This window comes from Nannobrachium achirus, assembly GCF_963921795.1.
Source record: "Nannobrachium achirus genome assembly, chromosome: 22".
Lineage (NCBI taxonomy): Eukaryota > Metazoa > Chordata > Actinopteri > Myctophiformes > Myctophidae > Nannobrachium > Nannobrachium achirus.
Genome location: NC_137829.1, coordinates 48,029,555 through 48,051,807, shown reverse-complemented (window position 1 = coordinate 48,051,807; position 22,253 = coordinate 48,029,555). Strand labels below are relative to the sequence as shown.

Sequence of the window (22,253 nt, the reverse complement as noted above, 5' to 3'; positions counted from 1 at the left end):
AGATCTGCGGTGCAAGCATCATTAGGCCAAACAGCTGTATGTGCCAGGTGGTGGTCGTACAGTGTGAAATGGTGTCAGGTGTTGGAGAACTGGTGTGTAGGCCCATGTGGGTGTTATGTCCATAGTGAAACAGCACATATATGCTAAGCTCCACCATTCCTATGATATCTGATATCTTGGTTTAAAATCCACAGTACAGGAAATTGTGGAATGTCAACGAGTTTTGGAATGCTTGTTATGTTATTTATTTTTCATGTGAATAATTCACGGACGTTTCATGCTTGGGTAAACAGTATCATAATGGTATTCTGTCCGTGGGAATGCAGCATGTTTGCTGAAAAGTCGTGACTCGTGTGCCGTGTTCATATAGTCTCTCCAGTCTGCACAGCCAGTGCACTGTATGGAAAGTGGAGAGGTTGTACAGTTACAGTAACCAGCAACACTCGGCTCTTCCAGGGACTTTGAAATGCCCAATTAGCACAGGAGGCACTGCTGCAACAAGACAGGAATATAGGTTACCCATTCAGAACGGGTACAAATATTGTGTATCATTATGTTATGCTTTAACTAATGAAAAACAGCAGATATACAAGCTCACAGCGCGGCACCGAGTGCCGCGCTGCGAGCTTGTAGATCTGCTATTTTTTAAAAATCGTGAAAATTAGAATTTTGATCAGATTCTATAAGTGTCTTTTGAATCCTAAGATCTTTTGAAAAACCTGTGTTTCTATGTCAGCAATCTGGCCAGCCATCGTCAAAGAAAAGGTCCTTTTCACTTAACTGGAGCTCAGTTAGTCTGTTCTTGAGAGACTACTATGTCAGTGGTTCTCAAACCTTTTTCATGTGTAGGACCCCCAAAATGATATGTATTTGGCCACGGACCCCCATCTCAAAAATTAGTTCCAGGGACCACCCAGAAGCAGAGATTTGAGTTACAAACGTTCCCTTTGAAAATACATATATTCAAAGATTTGCACACATTTTCACGACTTTTTCAAAAATAGCAGATCTACAAGCTCATCTGCTATTTTTCACTGTTTAAAGCATTCAATAATTCTAGGCCTGAATGGGTTAAGATAACAAAGAACCAACGCTGACAACACAGAGAGTCTTAACTGTACTGTACTGCATGTCTACGTCCACCCAAACACCATTCTCCCCAGCATGGCTCACTTCTCTCTAATTATCAAGCCATATACCTAACAATTAACTTGCACACTGACTGAGAAACAAAAGTTTAGCGGGAGCTTTGGCATCCTGGTTAGCAGCACAGTCAGGCACACACATAAACGTGATTGCGTTTGAAAGGGCTGCATATAGGGTATGCCGGAATGCCTACTAAGGCCTTAACAGCCCATAAATCCAAACAGAAAAGTCCTACCTGATTGCATTCAACGATGTTAAACGGTGATAAACTCACATTGCCACTCGATTTGCCATTCACTTTATGCATGCGCATACCAGCTGCCTCTGCCTAAAATACAGGTTGCTGCATTGTCAGTCAGCCAGCCAATCAGCTTGCCAGGCAGCCAGTCAGCCAGCCAGCCAGTCAGTCAGTCAGTCAGCCAGCCAACCATTCAGTCAGCCAGCCAGCCAGCCAACCAACCATTCAGTCAGTCAGTCAGTCAGCCAGCCAGCCAGCCAGTCAGTCAGTCAGTCAGTCAGCCAGCCAGCCAGCCAACCAGCCAACCATTCAGTCAGTCAGTCAGTCAGTCAGTCAGTCAGCCAGCCAGCCAGCCAGCCAGCCAGCCAGTCAGCCAGTCAGCCAGCCAGCCAGCCAGCCAACCATTCAGTCAGTCAGTCAGTCAGTCAGTCAGTCAGTCAGTCAGTCAGTCAGTCAGTCAGTCAGCCAGCCAGCCAGCCAGCCAGCCAGCCAGCCAGCCAGGCCCATGCAGTGAAGTCACTGTTATTCCAAAAATCAGTGTTGGAGCCCAGCAGAGAAGCAGCCATACAGGCCCTGGGCTAATGAGACGGAGCAGTCACATGCAATGAGCGTCTGATACAGCCAACCACAGAGTTGCCATGTCTGTCTAGCCTCGCATAGCCAGGCTTTTTTTTCTGTGAAGTTGCTTGTAAAACTATTGGTAGTTGCAGGGTTCCTCTTAAGTGTAGTTGCTTATTTGGGCTTGCTTCCTAATGTTTTAGTATTATTTTTAAACCAGTGGTTCTCAAATGTTTTCATGTTATGGATCACCCAAATGATCCATGTATAAAAACTGTCTAAAAAACATCTTCCAAATATATTCCACATTTTAATTATTTTTATTGTTTATCTATAAGCTCACAAGCTATACATTTTGAACCCTTTGTGGAGAATACTTTTGGTACTCTAAATTTATTTTGGTGCCAATACTTTTGAACTCTTACTCAAGTACATTTTGAGTACTGGTCTTTTACTTGTGAAAAGAGTATTTCTACAATGTGGTAATGATACTTTTACTTAAGTAAAACATTTCAGTACTTCTTCCACCACTGTGAATGCAAACATTTGATAGGATTGATGTGCACAAAAAGACATCAAAGGGGGCTTGAGCCCCTGCCCTTTTATACATCTGTAAAAAGTGCCCTCTCCAGACCATGAATGCATTTTTTACTATGGTGAAAAAATGCAAATGCCCCCTTTCCATGCCATACCTGAAGGCGGCATTCAAGAGAATTGCCTTGTCCAAACTCTCCTGAATTTGAATGTAGCATTTTACAGTACAGTATGTTGAAAGAATTGCCCTCAAATCCACGCCATATGCTATATCTCCAGTATTGACTTAATAATGTTTAGTTCAGTGTGGTATCAAGCAGCGAAAATAGCTGACCTCCAAGCTCACAACACATCACAACACGACACGCTGTGAGCTTGGATCTACAAGCTCTCATCGCATGGCGACACGTTGAGAGCTTGTATTTTTGCTACTTTAGAAATGGGGCTATGGTCATTTCCTACCCACCCCCCATTTCTTTCTGAAATTACGCCTCTGGAAGGCACACGGACGCATTATTTCTCATCATTTGTTATTGCCTCCCTGATGTGTCGAGGAGTAAAGTAGTTATGAGCTCACCTCGCAGTAATTGTATCCTGTTTCCATGGAAACTCAAGTCTACAGTGTTTCCACCGAGGGAAACTAATTTTGTGAGATACGATTAGAAGATTCATAGCTGTATTCATTCCACTTAACCCCACACAGCCAACCCATCATCATCGTCATCTGAACGGATCCTTCATAAACTGTTTTGTGTTACTTTCGCTAGAAGTTCGGTTGCTTGTTTCTTTTGCTGCAGTTTCATTTGCTTTGCATATAAACAGTAGCTATAATCCCCAAAGCTTTAATTGTTTATTATGAATGTTGTAAAGTACTCATTAGGCTCAACTATAACGCCAAACTTGCTTTCACTCACTAGAATATTTCCTACTCCCACTTTTACTTCTGAGCAATCAGTAAGATGTTTAGCTTCTAAACTGAATTTAGATGAATTCCTTTGTGCCAATATGCAAATGACTTTGCAACAGTTAGATCCAACTAACTTAAATAAACTGCAGACTATAAAGGAGTGGCATGATGGAGGTGCTTGCTCCTCACCAGGGCGAGGAGGAGGACATCTCCAGGGACGTGCTGGCCATTGGGAAAAGCGGGACAACTCCCGAACGGCCGGTTCATTCCCGGCCGGTCCAGGCCGGCCATTTTGGGGGCTGGGCGGCCAACAAAGTAAATGGTCACTGTCGGGCAGAAACCTTGTATCTCCAAGTTTCAAAATGTTCATTTTTTTCGCAAAGCAAAGCCCTGCTTCATCATACAAGCATCGCACAAAAGTAGTGAAAACAGCAGATCTACAAGCACACAACGCCTCGCGGTGCGAGACGTTGTGTGCTTGTAGATCGGCTGTTTTCACTAGTTTAAATCATTTTTTTTGTAGATCGGCTGTTTTCACTAGTTTAAATCATTTTTAAAATGATAAATACAAAACAAACGGTTTTGGACATACAAGGTTTCCACCCGACAACGACAAAATATAACTCATGTATTTGGCCCACTGGCTTGTCACTTTGTCACAAATCTTTGAGTAGCCGCTCTCTATAGCGTGCAATGAGGGCCTCTCCAACTCTTTCTCACAGGCTGAATCAGGGGCCCAGCATGTCCCTGCATATCTCCTCTGTCTTTTAGAGCTGTGTGGAGGTGCTTTCTCCTCACACCGGGGTGAGGAGCAGCATGCTGATCAGACAGCGCTGTGTCATCAGCCCATGTAATGACGTGTCTGTCAGGGCAGGAGGAGGTGACGCAACGGTTGCTGCACCGTCCAGAACAATAACAGAGGGCAGACTGAACACAGCCTGTGGGACAAGTGCTGGTGGCAGCCGGTCAACCTGCTCTGACCTGGTTCAGGGACTCCATCAGCAGTGTCAGTACAAGGCAGTAGTAGCCTACTTCTGAATGTCACTGCAGAAACGGGCTCTTTAGGCCTAGCAACAATCCTGCAAAAGGAGTGTGTGACAAGGGGATTATGCTACATAAGGATCAGATGATGATAATGATGACAGCAATTATGATAATACCAAAACAGAACATAAAGCAGACAAAGAAGAGTTTATATTGTTTATATTAATCCCAACTGACTCTCTGGATAATATCGTTCATTCCAGACCAGACTGAAGGATACTTGGTATATTTATTTTTTTCTTCTTTTTTTAAAATGTAACCCATTTTTCCACCCGGTGTCAATTATCTAATGTAATCCTGGGCACTACACTCCCTCTGCCAACCTGGGGAGAGCAACGGACTGACCTCATGCTTCCTTCTATGCATGAGGAGTTCAAGCTGCTTCTTTTCACCTGACAGGGGTGATGGATAATTCTGGTAGTTAATATCTATCTTTTGAATTCAATAAATATACAGCATACAGTATTTTGCCATGCCACCTCCACCCGGAAGGGCATGTTTCCATGCTTACAGTATGTCACGGCTAGTGGAAAGTTACCAGGACCCTACGTTTCTGTCTTGTTATGATCTGAGAACCTATGAACTGGTCACTGGTCCCACGACTAACTGTCATGTACTGTATTCTCTTATTGCGACCGTCAGGTCGCAGTTACTATCAAAACCTCGACCAGCTGTCCATCAGTCTGTCAGTCTGTCTGTCACACGTCACACTTTTCCCCTGCTCATATCTCCGCAACCGTTGCCCCGATCCAAGCCAAATTTTGCACACACACTCCTTGCCTGCCAAACCACAACCCATCAATTCTCACATGACCCTCTTCTAGCACCACCATGAGGCCGGTTCTTGCAAAACACATTTATGGACACAGCTCCTACAGTTTTTGCCCAAAAATCACACAAATCGGTACACAGTATGTCTACACTCATGTCATCAACATGGATCTGTCCCGTTTAGCGCCACCTTCAGGCTGATTTTTTAAAACACATTTTTGGACACTGCTCCTACACATTTTGCCCTAAAATCACGCTGCGACCTGACGGTCGCTTATCTCCCGATTAGGGAGTCTAACTGGTATACTGTACTGTTCCTTGCCTGTCTCTCTCAAAATATAGCAAATTCCAATTACACACTCTGATTTCTCTCATGACTTATTTCTTTGAGTTAATGGAATGAGAGTCTTTGAATTTTCCTATTAAGGGGGGAGTTTCCCCAGCAGGACGTAGCGCGTGGAAGGAACACGTTATTCCAACGAGTTCCTTTCCCTCCATCAGGCGCCCCGGCTGGCCAGTGCATGTTTTTTTTGCGAGCGTACCTACCCTAGGAGACACGGGGAGAACATGCAAACTCCACACAGAAAGGTCCTTTTGCCAACCCCACCCATAGGGTATGGGCACTGATGATGCGGAGGAGAGAACACGTCCCCAGCGCTAATCGAACCCTGGACCTTCTAGCTGTGACGCGACAGCACTACCGACTGCGCCACTGTGCCCAGGATCTTGGTTTCTGTGCTGTTGGTGGAGCCCTGCTTCTTGTTGGAAACTGTACTAGTTACGTAAATGCTCATCACTCCCAGCCGGGTCCCCAAAGCACAACTGACCAAACGAGTGAATTCCAATGTTGCAGTGTTGGATTTGCTCTGGGGGGATCGGGGGGTATTCATGCCTCTGCTTTGATATCATCCCCCCTCATGGTCTTTCATTTTATTTATGGCCGCTGGGAATATGTTTTATCCCTGCTTTAGTCAGGCTGAATTAAATACAGGCATTTTATTTAATATCAGACTGTCTGATATTATGTTTAATATTTTATGTTTGATAATATATCAACATTGCTTTCGTAATGTTTCAAACCAAATCACACCAGTGTGAAATGAGTGGTGCTCACTTCACATTTCACACTAGAAAATACTGTTCCTGAAGAAACAGTGTGGGTTCGAGTAGCACAACAAGTACAGTACGATGATATAGACCCACAGAAAAGGGACAAAGAATAGGGGATGTACATATCATATACACATGGACAGTGTATCAAATACTTACTTACTGTATTACACACAAAGTTACATACTGGAGTGGCTAGCACCGCTCACAAATTGCAGATCTACAAGCTTTTCCCCATTTTGTCGTAAGACAAAGTACGCTAATATAGGGCTTAAGTGGTTAAGAACCTCTATTATTTCCTATTGTTTTGTGTTTATGTCTTACAAATCACAACCTGTGAGTTTTGTGTCATTACGGATCGGGTCCAGCTGTTTTGGAAAGTGGACATGTTCATCTCATGTATTATTCTCCCGGGGGGGGGGGGATCGAATTAATGTTATTGGAAACGACTCAGAGAGAGAGAGAGAGAGAGAGAGAGGGCTGAATAATTAATTCCAGGAAAATTGTTTCACTTTATTTCGGTGGCGTCCAGATGGATGCCAGCGGCGGCGTGTGTCTTGGCGGATGAGTTCACGAGAGCAGCTTGAGCCACGCCAACAGGATTTTAACGAGCTATATTCATCACTAGTCAAATTACAGGAGAATAGAATAGAAGGTGTGTGTGTGTGTGTGTGTGTGTGTGTGGGGGGGGGGGGGGGGGGGCAGCAGCAGCAGGTCTGTATACATGTTTTATCACTTTCCTGTTGGCTCCCTCCACTCACTTGATGTTAGTGTTGGATCTCATTCTGTCCCTTCCACACCCCTTCACTCTCTTTCCTCTCCCTCAATGTCACTCTCCCTCCCTCCGTCTGTCTGTGCTGCTGTGGCATTATTCTCTCTCTATCCCTCCTCTCCTTGTCCTCCGACAGTTCTGGCATGGTTTTGCCTCAGCAAGTAAATGGCAGCTTTGAACACCACTACACAAATGTAATTTCTCTGAGAGGTAAAAAGGTGATAGCTCAGCAGTCTCGTTGGGAAATGGAAAGCTTCCATTTCATTCCATTAAAAGGCATGCATGGGCACAGGCGGTGTCTGACAGCGGTGTCAACCGCCGCCCGGTACCCACGATGGCCTTGGCAGAGCGGACGCAGCTGCCTGCCACCACGGAGCGAGCGGCAGCCAATTAAAGTGTCTGGCTGGGAGAGAGAGAGAGAGGGAGAGAGAGGGAGAGAGAGAGGTAGGAGGAGAAGCTGCCATTCTTTCTGTGGGAGTGGGACACCTGCAACAGTGACACACCGGCTTTGAATCATTAAGGGACATTTCCCCCCCATTTCTTTTTACGTTCCAATTTAGGCCTATGCGTACAACAAGTCAGCGGCTGATGAGTGTGACCACTTTCTTTGCTGTGTGTGTCTGACTGCAGGACTGCGTGCCTGTCATATAGGCTAGGCTGCGTCCGGTCTCTTTCTACCTGCTTCATCATCTCTGCCTGATGGACCACACTGGTTCAGTTCTTGAATATTTGAGTCCAATGGGACCAGAAGCTGAAGCTGAAACCTAGGATTGAAGAAATGTAAATTAAACTGAAAGTGGTGGCGCATTTCCCGCCCCTTTTGAAATCGGTGCTGTTGCCGGAAGCGAAAACTGCGACGTCCACCAGTCCCCTATGGTGTAAATGAATTGGCAGTTTACTTCCAGCACCGCACTGCAATGCTCTATAGGAAACCACTACTGGTCATCAAATTATTGGCTTAGGAATGCGACAAAAACAAACAAAATGTATCAAAAATACTGCATGAATTCTCCATGGGGTCAGTACAGGCCGATTTTTTCAAACACATTTTTGGATACTGCACTGCTCCTACCAACATTATTCTTACAACTTTGCCACCACCCCATTACAGCTAAACCCCACATTCTCTGGCCCTACATACCTAAGCATACATTTGCCATGCACAATTGCACATCCCCCTACACTCAGGAACCAATGCCACTTACAGGCCAATTGTGTATACATGCGACCTGACGGTTGCTAATCTCCCGATTAGGGAGTCTTACTGGTTTAACTCTTTCGTGTTCCATATCTGGCAGTTTGAATTCATAGATTGTTTTTTTATTTGTATTGATAAATAGTGTTTGAACCAGGGCTTTACCCAAATAGGCAGTCAGAGATCAAATCAGACTGTCAGGTCATAATGATCATAATGGTTTCCAGGCACCCTGGTGCAACAATGTTCAAATATGCTCTTTAAAAGAAAAGTCAATTCAATTTCAGTCCAACTTTATGTACCCCCCCCCCCTCCCTTCCCCAGGCAATTCATTTAGCAAAGTAAAGGCTACCACTCCTGATGGGAGGTAAAATTGAATATCCCCACAGATGCTTGTGGTCAAAGTCAAAGGAAGTGCAATATAATTTCATCAGCCATCAACAAGAGGGGTCTCTAAATTCTCAGGACAGAGTAAGGGCTCTTTAATTATAGTCCTCCGCGCACTGCTTCAATGCATTTATATTTATGTCCCCCAATTGATTTACCACGGAGGTGAAGTCGGGGCAAGTCAATAAATACTATGAGTGGCACAGACAGATATTGCATTGCCGTGATTGGAGTTAAATGGCACACTTTTAAAGCTTTTCAATTATGAAACGAGTCTGTGAAGGTCATTCTATGTGATTTATGATTGTGTGCATCTCAATTCAGAAAGAATATGACTGTACAGACTGGTAAAGGACATATATATGCTACAAATCAAAGCCTTGGTGTCTTTAGAGGACTTCTTGTTATACACAAACATGTTAATTACAAAGGGGCAAATGAAGGTGGGCTTTTTTAACACACACAGAACTGCAGGTGACTCTACAATTATTCTACAATAGGTCTAGTTTTCTGTTTGAATAATGGTATTACACTGCCACCTTGAGGCCTTAAACAAGAATGAAGTGTTACATTCACTCAAGTAAAAGCTCTTATTGTTCCAAATGTCATGCTTGCATCACAAAGTGAATGATTCTTATTACATTTGCCATTAATCTGCTGTGATACAGCCCAAAGATGTCATCGCACTTTTGTCCCACACCTCTCTCTGGCATTATTTTCCTAGATAACAAACACGATAACTCAGGATGATAGGTAAACGTTACATAAATGTTTAATGTACAAACAAAGGTCTACAGGATGTAATATTAAACCGGAAAACAACTATTTATTATAATTTATTTTCCTTTTTTTTTAAACATATTTTGTGCTTCTAGTAAGTAAGAAACTCCTGGACTTCTTATACCTAACAAATCCATAACTTTGAAGAGTATAATGTATGTATTTCAAGGTGTGCAACACAAATTTCAAATCACCTTACTGTCCAAAGACTGATTTGACTTGCTCAGACTATACACTGTAGTATTTCAAAAGCCACACGTTTTTCATTATTGTTTGATGTGCATTAACAACTTTTCTCACCAGAAAGTAAATTTATCTAACCTATTATTAACCCATTGCACTGTATATTGTTTTAGTTGGCTATTCAAAAATAGCAGATGCACAAGCGCACAGCACATCACTTCCTCAAAGATATTTAATTTATGAAGATTGCTCAACCTCATTGGATCCACTAGAGTGCGACATGGTACACAAATCCTACAAATAGACTCCTAAGTGGGCGCAGGCTCTGACAGCAAATCTCACGCACGTCCTGTTTACTGGTGCTATAGATCTGTTTACTGGTGCTATAGATCTGTTTACTGGTGCTATAGATCCCATGAGAGTGTGTTGCTGGGACAGATAAAGAGCGATAATAAAGTTGATTTTCTCCTTTGTTGTGTTGCTGAAAAAAGCCACGTTAGTATGACAATTTTGTTAATATTATGAGGCTTGTGGTGATCGGGTCCAATATTTAGTTCAGTGACTATAGCTTCTGAACTATTATTTTGCTCTGTGTTCACGTTAGACTCCAAACATGCTTCCGCCTCCTAAAAAGGTGTCCACCTACGCCACACAGAAACGGGAAGTACGGGTCTGTTCCGCCCTCTTGGACTTCGTGTCGCACTGCAAGCTTGTACATCTGCTATTTTGGAACAGTGAAGATAACTACTGATTTAGGGCATGGTCAGTAGCCTAAAGGCCTCGGGTCTTAATGATATTAAATAATAGATTTTCTTTTAGGTTGCATTATTATTATTCTAAACATATTGACTGTTTTGAATTATTGTATTTTAGCAGCTTTTAACAACATTTAAAGCTGTAAAATAGGCCTTAGGTCTTGTCGGTATCATTATTATTATAATACAATTATTGACTGTGTACATTTTGCATTTTAATTATCATCAATTATCATTTAACAACATTTAAAGCTGTACACAAGGCCTCCGTCTGGGTGGTGTCCTCCGTGAAGAAGGCGCGGAGGCTCCTGCTGCTCTTGGAGACGTACTTGATGCTCTCCACCTCTCCACCGTAGTTGCTGGGCTTCTGGAAGTGGATCTCCAGGTGGTCCTGGAGGTCCTCCTCGTCGCCCACGTCCGCTATGTCCTCCAGGAGGAGGGTCCGCTTCGGCACGCCGCAGAACGTCTGGGACCAAGCACAACCACAACAGGGTGTTTATGGAGTACAGTTCGTCGCACTAAAACCAGGGTTCCCACGGTCATGAAATTCCAGGAAATATTTTGAAATTAGAAAAATATTTTTCCAGTACTGGAAACGTTTTGATCAAGGGTCCTGGAAAAAAATAGCTATGCATTGTCTTTGGTTATTGATTTTGTTAATAACTCTGAAATGACAAATTAAACATTGGCCAAATTGTCAAATATTAGAGGCAGAAATTGTGAAAATAGCAGATCTACATGCTCACAACGCCTCGCGTTGCGAGGCGTTGTGAGCATGTAGATCGGCTATTTTCACAATAGAACCGTGTTATACACAATTCCTCAACTCGTAGTGCTCGTCAGCGTCCCCAGTTCAAATATGATTATTTCTGGGGTCACGGCCTGAAAAGGTTGAGAAACACTGGCATACACTACCTGCCTTTGGGCATTGCGCATAGGAGTAAGCAACTTGTTAATGAGCTGAATTATTGTTGAATAGTCCTGGAAATTGGGTTAAATATTCTGGAAAGGTTTTGGAAAAGTTTTGGAAATTAATTGGTAAAAATGGGTGGGAACCCTGTAAAACTATGGCGAACAATGTCGGCCGACTGACTTTTATTCACTGACGAAAACGATTTAACCCCCCCGGCTCCACCGGGCGCGTCGAGCGCCGCGTCAGCATCAACGCTGGGAACGCTCCTGTTTAAATCAATGAAGGGTGCTCCACTGCCGACGTTGTGCTGCTGTGTGCTGCTTACGGTGACGGCGTCCAAACTCAAAAAATCGCCCCAGTTAAATGTTTTGACGCCGTCCACACCAGTCCAGTAATGTATAAAATATGATTAAATGTAATTGCATTGTATATTTAAATGTATATATAGGCCTACGTGTTGTTTAGCTATTTTTTATTTACAGTAGGCAGTCATGGGCAGCATACGCCCGGGGAGCGTGTCCCTAATTTTCACTTTTTTGGAAAAAACCTTCCTCCTAGTATAATCACAATACCTGATAATCATGTTTTTTTAACCACTTCAACCCTATGTACTGTACTTAGTTGACAGAGGTCTTTCAAGGCTCTATAGATCTTTTTTGCGTGTCGTGTAGCCGTGGTTTCTCCTGATGAAACTAATAATCGCTTTCCGTTGGGAGGAGACAGACATAAATGTTACAGACAGTAGCTTTACAGCATGCACGGCCTTGTCTACTGTCCATCTTCAAAAGGCTCAAATGAATATGGAGTAATAATATACTGTAGTGTACGTCAAAGTCCCAAATCCCTCCACCTCTCTGGGTGAAGGTGGAGGAGAACAAATGACATCAAAACTATGCTGCACATACATACTGTAGGAATGTCAGTGCCTTAACCAGTATCCACGAGTTTCCTACGCCCCATAGTGCATTGCGCAAACGTCTGCACCGAGGTTCCGCCGCCGATTTACAAGCTCACAGCGGGTTGCATCTGCGACGCGACGTGAGCTTGTATGTCTGCTGTTAAACCCGGAAGTTTGGTCCTGATAGTCTCCAGTAAACTCCCGTGGAAACTTGTGGATAAACCTGCTAGTTCACTTGGTAGCTCTCCCCTGGAATGAGCACAGAACCGGAGAACAGGTTGAAGAAGTTTATTCTTTAGATTTTTCATTTTTGCACCGAAGGTCGCAGTTTAGTATGTGAAGCAGCACATGCTGACTCCGTCTGGACGTGTACACTTTTTTACGGTCTATTCCCCCCCCCCCCCCCCCCCCCGAGCCAAACCAAAATAAATTTGTCTCTAAAAGTGGAGTATGCATCGGCCATTAGAAGGCTTTTTTTAAAATGGGCCTCTGGATTAAAAACGGGCTAGAACAGTGGAGGGCAAGCTAATGGTAGATGAACCAAAGTTATTATCATTCTTCTTACTGTCTTACCTGAAACTTCCGTAGCCGATAGTCATAAACCGGTGCAACCTTCACGGTGACTTCAGCGGCCAGGTTGACACAATACTTCCCTCGCAAGGCCAGGTGCTCAGCCACTACAGGGGTCAACAACACGGGAGCATGTGTCACACGAGCATGTCGCTCAGCAATAAAGTATTCTCAGATGATTTTGTTTGTTCGTTTGTTGAAAGACACTTGTCAAAAGTGGTACCCTTTGTGTAGTATGAATTATCTGTTTTGATGATGTTGTAAAATATACAAGCCTACACAATAAAAAAAAGAATGTGACAAAAAGACACAATCTGACATGCCACTTGAGCATGCCTTCATGAACAACCACCGACAAGACAAGACTCACACACCAAACACTTCATTTTCCTCAGACATTGCAGATGTCCAGGACCTTGTGAACCCATTTTCTGCCATGACGCGAGATATGTCTTCATATATAAGCCTCGTAAACCAGGCTCCTCCTGCCTTCTCAGATTCGAACAGAAGATAGGAGGAGTCAGTTTACTAGGCTATTCATGTATTGCCTTGCTTGTTCTTCTACTTTTCGCTTGTACTGAGGCATCCCCCCCAAAATGCCAGGAGAAAATGAATTTCTCCGTCTGTCCACTGAATGCTGCTTGTCATTTCTTCTGTAGTGTAAAGCTTATGCTGAACTACCGTTTCATTTTCATTTGGAAATCAAAATGCGATTCGCGCACTCTGTAATCACATCAGTGGCGCTCGGGTTGCGCTGCAAGCAACGTTTTAGACAGTTTGATATGCAACTTGGGTGATTAGATTGGGTTACTGCATTCAGAATGAGACACATCTTTGGAAATCTGATTTGAATCAGATATCAAACCACCTCTTAAAGGTGTATTCAGTGATAATGAAAGTGGCCGGGGGTCATCTTGTCCCTTACTGGCCTTACAGTGTGGAAATGTTTAGTTTTTTATAGATTTTTTACACCATTATAATGTTCTCGTTTTGATCATTAGACCCAATCACTGAATATCGGTAGGCCTACGTCTCCAGCTTCAGGATATGTATGATACTGATTTACTACCAGACCTTGGCATTTTATGAGTTCAGTAGTTTACAATCTAGGCATTTAGCAGACGTTCTTAATTCAGAGCGACTGTGGTTGTCAAAACTTTTATTTTGACCATCATAACATAACTACAGCCATACTCTACCCTGATTGGTCGAGGACTGGCTGGCCACCTCTGAAAACCGAATCTAGCTACAGTATGCTCGTAACACGGGCCATGGTGGAAGTCCTTATATGGTCAGCAGGAGAATGAATGGAAAATGTACCAATTGTATTTTTATTTGAATGAAATACAATCACTGAATATACCTTTAATGTGTCTAAAATCAGATTTGTCAACATCGGATTTCATGTGACTTGTTTGTGTTCAGACTTATTTAAACAAATCGGATTCCAATCTGGATATGGAACAGATAGTTCACTTGGTAGCTTGGTATTTAGGCTAGATTTGGATGCCAGTGTAAATGGGGCCTTATTGTACCTCCAGTTTGCAGGAAGGTGATTTGTCCAGAGCCAGTGTGTTTGTCATAGTCGACCCTCTCCACTTCTCCTCCGCCTCGGCTGGGTTTGGAGAAGCTCAACTCCAGACGGTCCCTCATTCGCTCCTCCGGCATGGAGGGCGGGGCGTTGGAGAACGTGAGTTCCTTCTTGGAGATGTCAATGTGAACCTGCAAGTGTTACAACACATATACGCAATGACACACACGGTTCAAAAATCATGAATTTGAGCTTTCTTTTCATTCAAACTAATGAATTCACATAATAATAATAATAATAAAACATTTCATTTCTAACGCACTTTACATTTTTGCAAATCTCAAAAGTGCTACTGGGTTTAAAAAAAAGCGTAGATTGAGCGGTACCTGAGTTAATTGTGGGCTCGCTTTAGTGAGCACACTTATAAGCTGGCCGCACACTAGCCGATAATCGGGCTATTTAATTACCCTCCCGACAATCGGGCTGCCACCGACTGAAACGGGCCCGACAATCGGGCATGAACGTCGTCTAGCGTGAGGTCTAACAGATCCACTCGGAGCCCAGCCGAGTGGCTCGGAGGACGATCGGGGGTTGCCCGACTCTTTTCAAACATGTTTGATATTTTCCTGGATCAGTACTGGTCTGGAATAGCAGCAGGGGACTGATTGAAAAGGTACAGCAGCCGCGCAAGTCTCTGAGCATCTGAGTGACAGAGCTATCTATTTTTCTCTCTCCACACACACACACACACACACACACACACACACACACACACACACACACACACACACACACACACACACACACACACACACACACACACACACACACACGAAATCAATCAATCAAAAAGACGTAAAACTAGGCCAAACCAATTAGTGCAAGTCTGGACTCGCTAATAACTTTCCAGCTCTGCTCTCCTCCTCCAACTCCAATTAAGTTACATTAAACGTATGGTTCTCACTCTCAAATGTATGATAAACCTGTGCATTCTCCATGTTTCCACCTCAAAATGCTGGATTACAGTTCTTCAAATGGACCAGACAGAACCGTCCTCTTTCTCTCTCTCTCTCTCTCTCTCTCTCTCTCTCTCTGGGACATTGGATTTGGATCTCCGTGCCCTCGGATCTTTTTTTAATGATTATATTTGATTGATCCATCCGCCCACACCGCGATAATTTAAAGACAGGGGAAATCATGATTGAAAGCCTAGGCCATGGCCACTAAAGTAAAAGCAGACACGTGCCTGTCTTGAACTTGAACCGTCCGTGGTGGAAGCAGCCTACAACAGCAGCTCACCCCACGTCAGTCACTTTCTCTGATGGTCCGTGCACGGTGCAGTTATGTAGGCTAATCTCTACTCCTTTCAAGTTCCAATTGGCCATAGGTAGCCTACAACTCGTTGTTTGATCTACCAGCTGGGTTAACAACTCCTGGCTACTCCGGGCACAGCGCGCCCCGCATAGCCAGGCGTTTCGTATTTTAACAGACAGCAGGTTTAGAAAATATGCGCGCACGTTACCTTAACTATTATAAAATAAAATGACTTTATCAAAACTGACAATGATAAACCTGGAGCGGACATGAAAGAAACATAATGGATATAGGCTAGGCCTAATAGGCCTTTCCTTTTTAAAGCATTACAGTAGGCCTATATTTGGGACTGAAAACTAGTCCCCCCCCCCCAAAAAAAAGCAATAGGCCTACACATAAATACACTGCTTATTATTTCAATTCCAATAATGATCCACATCCATCCTCCCAGGTTGTATCATGATTGCTTGCGATGGGAATTAAGACTCAATGGTCGAGAGTTTGTTTTATATCAGCAGAAATAGTCACTACCAGTCAGTCACAGACTGGAGTGGGAACAGCACACGAGTGCAAGTAGGCCTACACGCCCACTGCCTGATCTACAAACCCTACAATGTGGCGCGGAGGGACGCAGTTTGATCTTGGAGATCTGATATGTTCTCTGCGCAACACAGTCATACGACTAATCATAAAGCAGGCACCATGAGAAGCACCAGCAGACAGCGCGCAGCACTTGACTTTAGCAGTGGAGAGAGAGGGGGAAAGTCGATCAGAGTTGATCCATGGATGAACATGAAACGCGTCAAAGTGAACAGAGTATCATTTGAAGCTTTTTTTTTTTTTTCGTTGCGTGAGGCAATGGTGTGTTTGTGAGTGGATAACATAATGTGTTTGTTTGTACGTCTGCGCGCGTGTTGCAAGGCGAAGCTCTCGGAACAGTGACGTTTTGTATTCATTATATAAATTATTTATTTATTATTGCTGTGTTTGGGCCCGACTCAATCGGAATAGAATCCTGTAGCGTGCGGTGCGCCCGACTGTTCAAAACGGCTAGTGTGAGCCCGTTTAGATTCTCTGCCCAAATAATCTGAAAAAATGATCCTGTAGTGTTTAATTCTACCCGATTCAGTCGGGCCCGATTATCGGCTAGTGTATGGCCAGCTTAAGTTATCCCATCTCCATTTAAAAAAAAAATTCGTTCAACTTCAGCTTTACACAGTTATGTTGTGTCAACTTGTGTGTGTGTGTTTTTCTCGTTACAATCTTTTATAATTTTTAACACATTCCCAGTGGATTGTACACTCTCAGAGTTACAGAGCTGTTATAGTCATTGAAGGCTATGATGTGTTGTGTTTCTGGTAATATAATTGTCCGCTCATTTTGTTTTTATTTTTTACAATATCTACTGCATAGTACTGTGTTCTATCCGTCTGTCATTCAATGTTATATGGGATACATAAAGGTTTCCTGTGCACATAGGCCGAAAAGCTTACTATGATCTCCTTTTAGTTGACCGTGTACCAGTGAATTGTACTGTCATGAAACTGTACCTTTTCCTATGCAAACTTCTAATAAAGTCTTCAATCAATCAATCAAACTCACCTCAAACTTTACTGAGGGCTCCAGGGCGAGACGTTTTGGTTTCACGTCTAGCTTCGTTGTCTCACAAGAAACGGAGCACTTGGCCATCCTCAGAATCTGAGATGACACTGGGAAAGAAAATGTAATAATAATAAATAAAGAAATCTATAATTTATTCTAATCACAAGATAGACACAGCCTCACAGCAAGTTTGATGAGCTGCTGATTTAACTGACACCACTTATCCAAAAAAGACACAACCTAGCAACCACATGTGAAATGTGCAATTGACGTGTTTTGATGGCTGCAGACATGCACAAAAAAAAAAGAAAAAGAAAAAACAACCAGGTCATATAACTCGTCTAATAGTACTGTACCTGAAGCCGTAAAACAAGCCATAAAATGTGTGGGATTGGAGGCATAAAAACATGCCTGTGCTGAGTTATGATAAGGTACTTTTCACTGTGAACACTTCCTGGTCCATGGGTAATAAATGCCCTTTTGTCCACTCTTTCTGGCATTTTATTCCACTTTCAAACGTGTTTGGGGTCATCTACTCTGTCTTTTTTTAAAGTGAAATATCTCTTTAATCTTAAACCTACGATTCAGTAGTTGCAACTTTAATCCATGTAATCCATGTGTCTGTCTTTTTGAAGCACCCTGCCAGGCTTGAACTCATTTTCTCATTTCAGATAACCCAAGGAATACTGGTCCCTCATTGCCTGTTAATGATGACGTTGCCAGAGATGCTGGTCCTTGATTGGGCTACGGTCTTCACCCATTTAGGCCTAGAATTATTGAATGCTTTAACCAGTGAAAAATAGCAGATATACAAGCTCATACGGTGCCGCGCTGCGAGCTTGTAGATCTGCTATTTTTGAAAAAGTCGCGAAAATGTGTGCACATCTTTGAATATATGTATTTTTGCTTCTGGGTGGTCCCTGGAACTAAATATTTGGAGATGGGTGTCCGTGGCCAAATACATATCATTTTGGGGGTCCTTCACATGAAAAGGTTTGAGAACCACTGACATATAGTCTCTCAAGAACAGACTAACTGTGCTCCAGTTAAGTGAAAAGGACCTTTTCTTTGACGATGGCTGGCCAGATTGCTGTCATAGAAACATATTATATTATACCTTTCTCTTCTTCAAAGGTGATGAGAGCCTGGCCTCCCTCAAGCAGCAACGTGGGTCGCTGTGTGATGGTGAACACGCCTTTGATGTGATCAGCTCTGTCCACCTCCTCCTTCTCCTGCTTAATGAACTTCACCTTAGTCTTAGGGATCTGGGCACAGATCTGTACAGCAATGAAGACACGATGAGTTCTGATATCAGTGCCACAGATCACGTTCAACCCAGAGTCAAATCAAACAAAGGGTCAAACTCGTCCTTCTGCTATGCCACCAATATGTGGAACGCCTTACCGAAGGCCATAAAGGAGTGTGGTTCCCTAGCATCCTTTAAAATCGCCTTGAAAAACCACTTACAGGCGGCAGCAGTTCGCAACTGGTAAAAAACAAACCTAGCCCAGCCCTACCCTTCCCTTCCCTGACCCCTCTTTGTATATACTGTTTTTTTGTTTATTCTTTCTTTTCTTTTTTTTCCCCTGACTATATCTACTGCATAGTACTGTGTTCTATCTGTCTGTCATTCAATGTTATATGAGATACTTTAAGGATTTCCTGTGGAAATAAGCTTAGTCTTTTCTAGGATCTCCTTTTAGTAGACCTTGTACCAGTGAACTGTACCGTCATGAAACCTTTTTCTATGCAAACTTCTAATAGTCTTCAATCAATCAAATCAATCACTCTGAATTCTGCATATCACCGAGTACAAAAGGACCCCGTTTTAACAAGCCATGTGCTTTCTTGGGTTTAAATCCTAGGGGTAGAACTTGCATCTGAACTGTACTGTCCTGTGCTTTTCCAATGCAAACCTTTACTAAAGTATTCAATCAACCAGCCATATTTGTTTTTCTTTTCATGTGATTCATACTCAAGGCAGTTATTCAGCAGTGTTATGTTTGATTTAGTTTTAGTCATATTTTACTCATCTGAAAAGTTTTAGTTTTAGTGCAGTTTTAGTCGACTAACTATCATAAGATTTTAGTAAAAAACAAACCTAGCCCAGCCCTACCCTTCCCTTCCCTGACCCCTCTTTGTATATACTGTTTTTTTGTTTATTCTTTCTTTTCTTTTTTTTCCCCTGACTATATCTACTGCATAGTACTGTGTTCTATCTGTCTGTCATTCAATGTTATATGAGATACTTTAAGGATTTCCTGTGGAAATAAGCTTAGTCTTTTCTAGGATCTCCTTTTAGTAGACCTTGTACCAGTGAACTGTACCGTCATGAAACCTTTTTCTATGCAAACTTCTAATAGTCTTCAATCAATCAAATCAATCACTCTGAATTCTGCATATCACCGAGTACAAAAGGACCCCGTTTTAACAAGCCATGTGCTTTCTTGGGTTTAAATCCTAGGGGTAGAACTTGCATCTGAACTGTACTGTCCTGTGCTTTTCCAATGCAAACCTTTACTAAAGTATTCAATCAACCAGCCATATTTGTTTTTCTTTTCATGTGATTCATACTCAAGGCAGTTATTCAGCAGTGTTATGTTTGATTTAGTTTTAGTCATATTTTACTCATCTGAAAAGTTTTAGTTTTAGTGCAGTTTTAGTCGACTAACTATCATAAGATTTTAGTCGGATGAATCTACAGTTGATTTTGTACACAAAAAAGTATTTTGGCACTGCCTTGATGGCGTCGTAACTCGTAACGGTACATTTTACACCTGGTTTCAATAGCTGATCAACGCGTTGTGAGCTTGTAGATCTCTATTTTCAGAGCGCAAACATAAAATTACTTGTCTTTCAGTTCTTCTCCACTAGTCTCTCCCTAACAGTCTAGTCTAGTTTTTTATTTATGTAATTTGTCAGTGAAAAAGGTAGTCAAAGATTTTTTGTGTGTAATTTTTGACAAATCTTGGATCAATGCACTTTATTTAAGTTCCTAACCATCGCGATTCACGATGAAATCACGTTTTCCTCATTAGAGTTTTGCCAATTATATTCGGCGACCACTTGTAATATCCCCAGGGCCCACCAGTGGACCCCAGTGCACAGGTTGAGAGAACAGTTAGTCAAAACCATATTTCAGGGTTTAGACACACAAAATAGTTCGCACGCGCCGCACGCACGCGCGCGCGCACACACACACACACACACACACACACACACACACACACACACACACACACACACACACACACACACACACACACACACACACACACACACACACACACACACACACACACACACACACACACACACACACACACACACACACACACACACACACACACACACACACACACACAGTTCAAGTACAGCACTATTGTCAAATATCAAAACATTCAACATAACTTATTTTTGTATTTCTTGTCTACCTTAAATCTCTGCTGAAGTTTGATGGCCTCAGCCCGTTTAGATTCTAGATCAGCCTGGTTTTTCTTCAGTTTCAGCTTCAGATTCTGGTTACCTCTCTCAAGTTTGAGGATTTCATCCTATAATGGCAAAAAGGGGAAAATGAAATGATTCATATATGCATTAATTGTACCACAGTAAAACAATAGAATGTTCACTTGCAATATATGTGAGTCTGCATTAAGTGTCCTACCATCTTTATTTTAGTAATGTGGACTATTTGAATAGGACTGGTTACCTTTATCCTCCCAGTGGATTCATCAAATTGTATCGCACTTTGCTTATTCTTTGAAGAAAGAGTGTTCAATTCTTTTTGGGCTTTAGACTTGATGTCATCCACGTCAAGTTTCTCTAGAATCAGCCTGGTTTTGGTATCATCTGCCTTTTCAACTTTGATCTGGAAAAAAAAAACATAAGTAAATTAGGCTACATTTAAAGGGCAGGTGGATGTTGAATTTTCCATCATGGACCAAAATCACAATGTGTTAAAACATACATGTTTGTATGACTTTATAAAGTCCAAAGAATATTATGTGTGTCCTACCTTCCACGAATCCAGCTCTTTTTTGGCTTTAGCTAGTTCTTCTTCCTCAATGTCAATACTGCCCATCTTCATCTAGAGCATGATAAGACAATATTTTTTAGTTTAATTTGCACTAAATACATTATTAATATAGCCAGTGGTCTGAAAAGTACTCCAATGTTTTACTTAAGTAAAAGTATCAATACTTTAATGTAGAAAATAATACTCTGCTCCAAGTAAAAGTACAAAACAAAAATACAAAAGTATTGTTATCAAAATCTACTTTAATAACATACCAAAATATAAAGTAGGCCTACTCATTGTGCAGACTATATTAAAGATCTTTTGAAAATAGCAGATCTACAAGCTCACAATATGTGCCATTTTCAAATGCCCGAAATGTTTTGTAATAAGAATCAAAATCTACAAAAGTAACTAGTAACTCAACTATCAAGTAGGACTTTCCCCACTATTTGGATCCGAGATGAAGTGGAGTAAAATAAAAAAATAGGCCTACTGGAAATAGGAAATACTCAAGTAAAGTAGGCCTACAAATAACTCAAAATGTACTGTAGGCTACAGTACTCGAATAAATGTACTTAGTTACTTTACACCACTGATTGAAGCATTTAATTTTTGTAGCCTGCATGTTAACTCGTCTTAAATCACTCCTTACCGTGCTGTTCAGCATAACTTTGTTGAGATCTGCCATGGCTTCGGGCTGTTTCTACCTCTATGGTTTCTACGAAAACGAAACTTACACGTCAACGTACTTTCGTAATATTTTACATGTTAAATAAATGATTACTTCAAGCACCAACATCCGATTACAAGTTGTCTTCTTACCTGTGGTGGTTTGACTTATAACTTTGCCGAATAGAACCAGCAGGAATCGAATGTCATTCAAAAGTTAGAGGAGCTCGGCACAACAAAAACAAGCTGAAATTCAAAAGTGAAAGTAAAGTGGTGGTGGGTGTTTTCCAGCTGCCACACTGTCCCGTCACAGACCGGCCGGGGTACAAAGTTACATTAACCACCCTGTCCTGTTTGG

The 22,253-nt window shown here is 42.3% G+C and overlaps 1 protein-coding gene across 2 annotated transcripts in view; it reads right to left on the bottom strand.

Annotated features, from left to right (window-relative positions):
* Positions 1-9,471: 9,471 nt before the first annotated feature.
* Positions 9,472-22,253, bottom strand: part of nmi (N-myc (and STAT) interactor) — a 39,754-nt gene continuing 26,972 nt past the window's right edge. For both annotated transcript variants that reach the window (XM_080753331.1, XM_080753330.1), the window contains exons 2-11: positions 22,049-22,245; positions 21,879-21,944; positions 21,224-21,295; positions 20,918-21,076; positions 20,643-20,759; positions 18,326-18,485; positions 17,209-17,315; positions 14,297-14,483; positions 12,765-12,868; positions 9,472-10,846 (exon numbers count right to left, since the gene is read on the bottom strand). In XM_080753331.1, the coding sequence (XP_080609457.1) occupies positions 10,613-10,846; positions 12,765-12,868; positions 14,297-14,483; positions 17,209-17,315; positions 18,326-18,485; positions 20,643-20,759; positions 20,918-21,076; positions 21,224-21,295; positions 21,879-21,914 (1,176 nt within the window). In that variant the 5' untranslated portion in view covers positions 21,915-21,944; positions 22,049-22,245 and the 3' untranslated portion in view covers positions 9,472-10,612. The remainder of the gene's footprint in view (positions 10,847-12,764; positions 12,869-14,296; positions 14,484-17,208; positions 17,316-18,325; positions 18,486-20,642; positions 20,760-20,917; positions 21,077-21,223; positions 21,296-21,878; positions 21,945-22,048; positions 22,246-22,253) is intronic.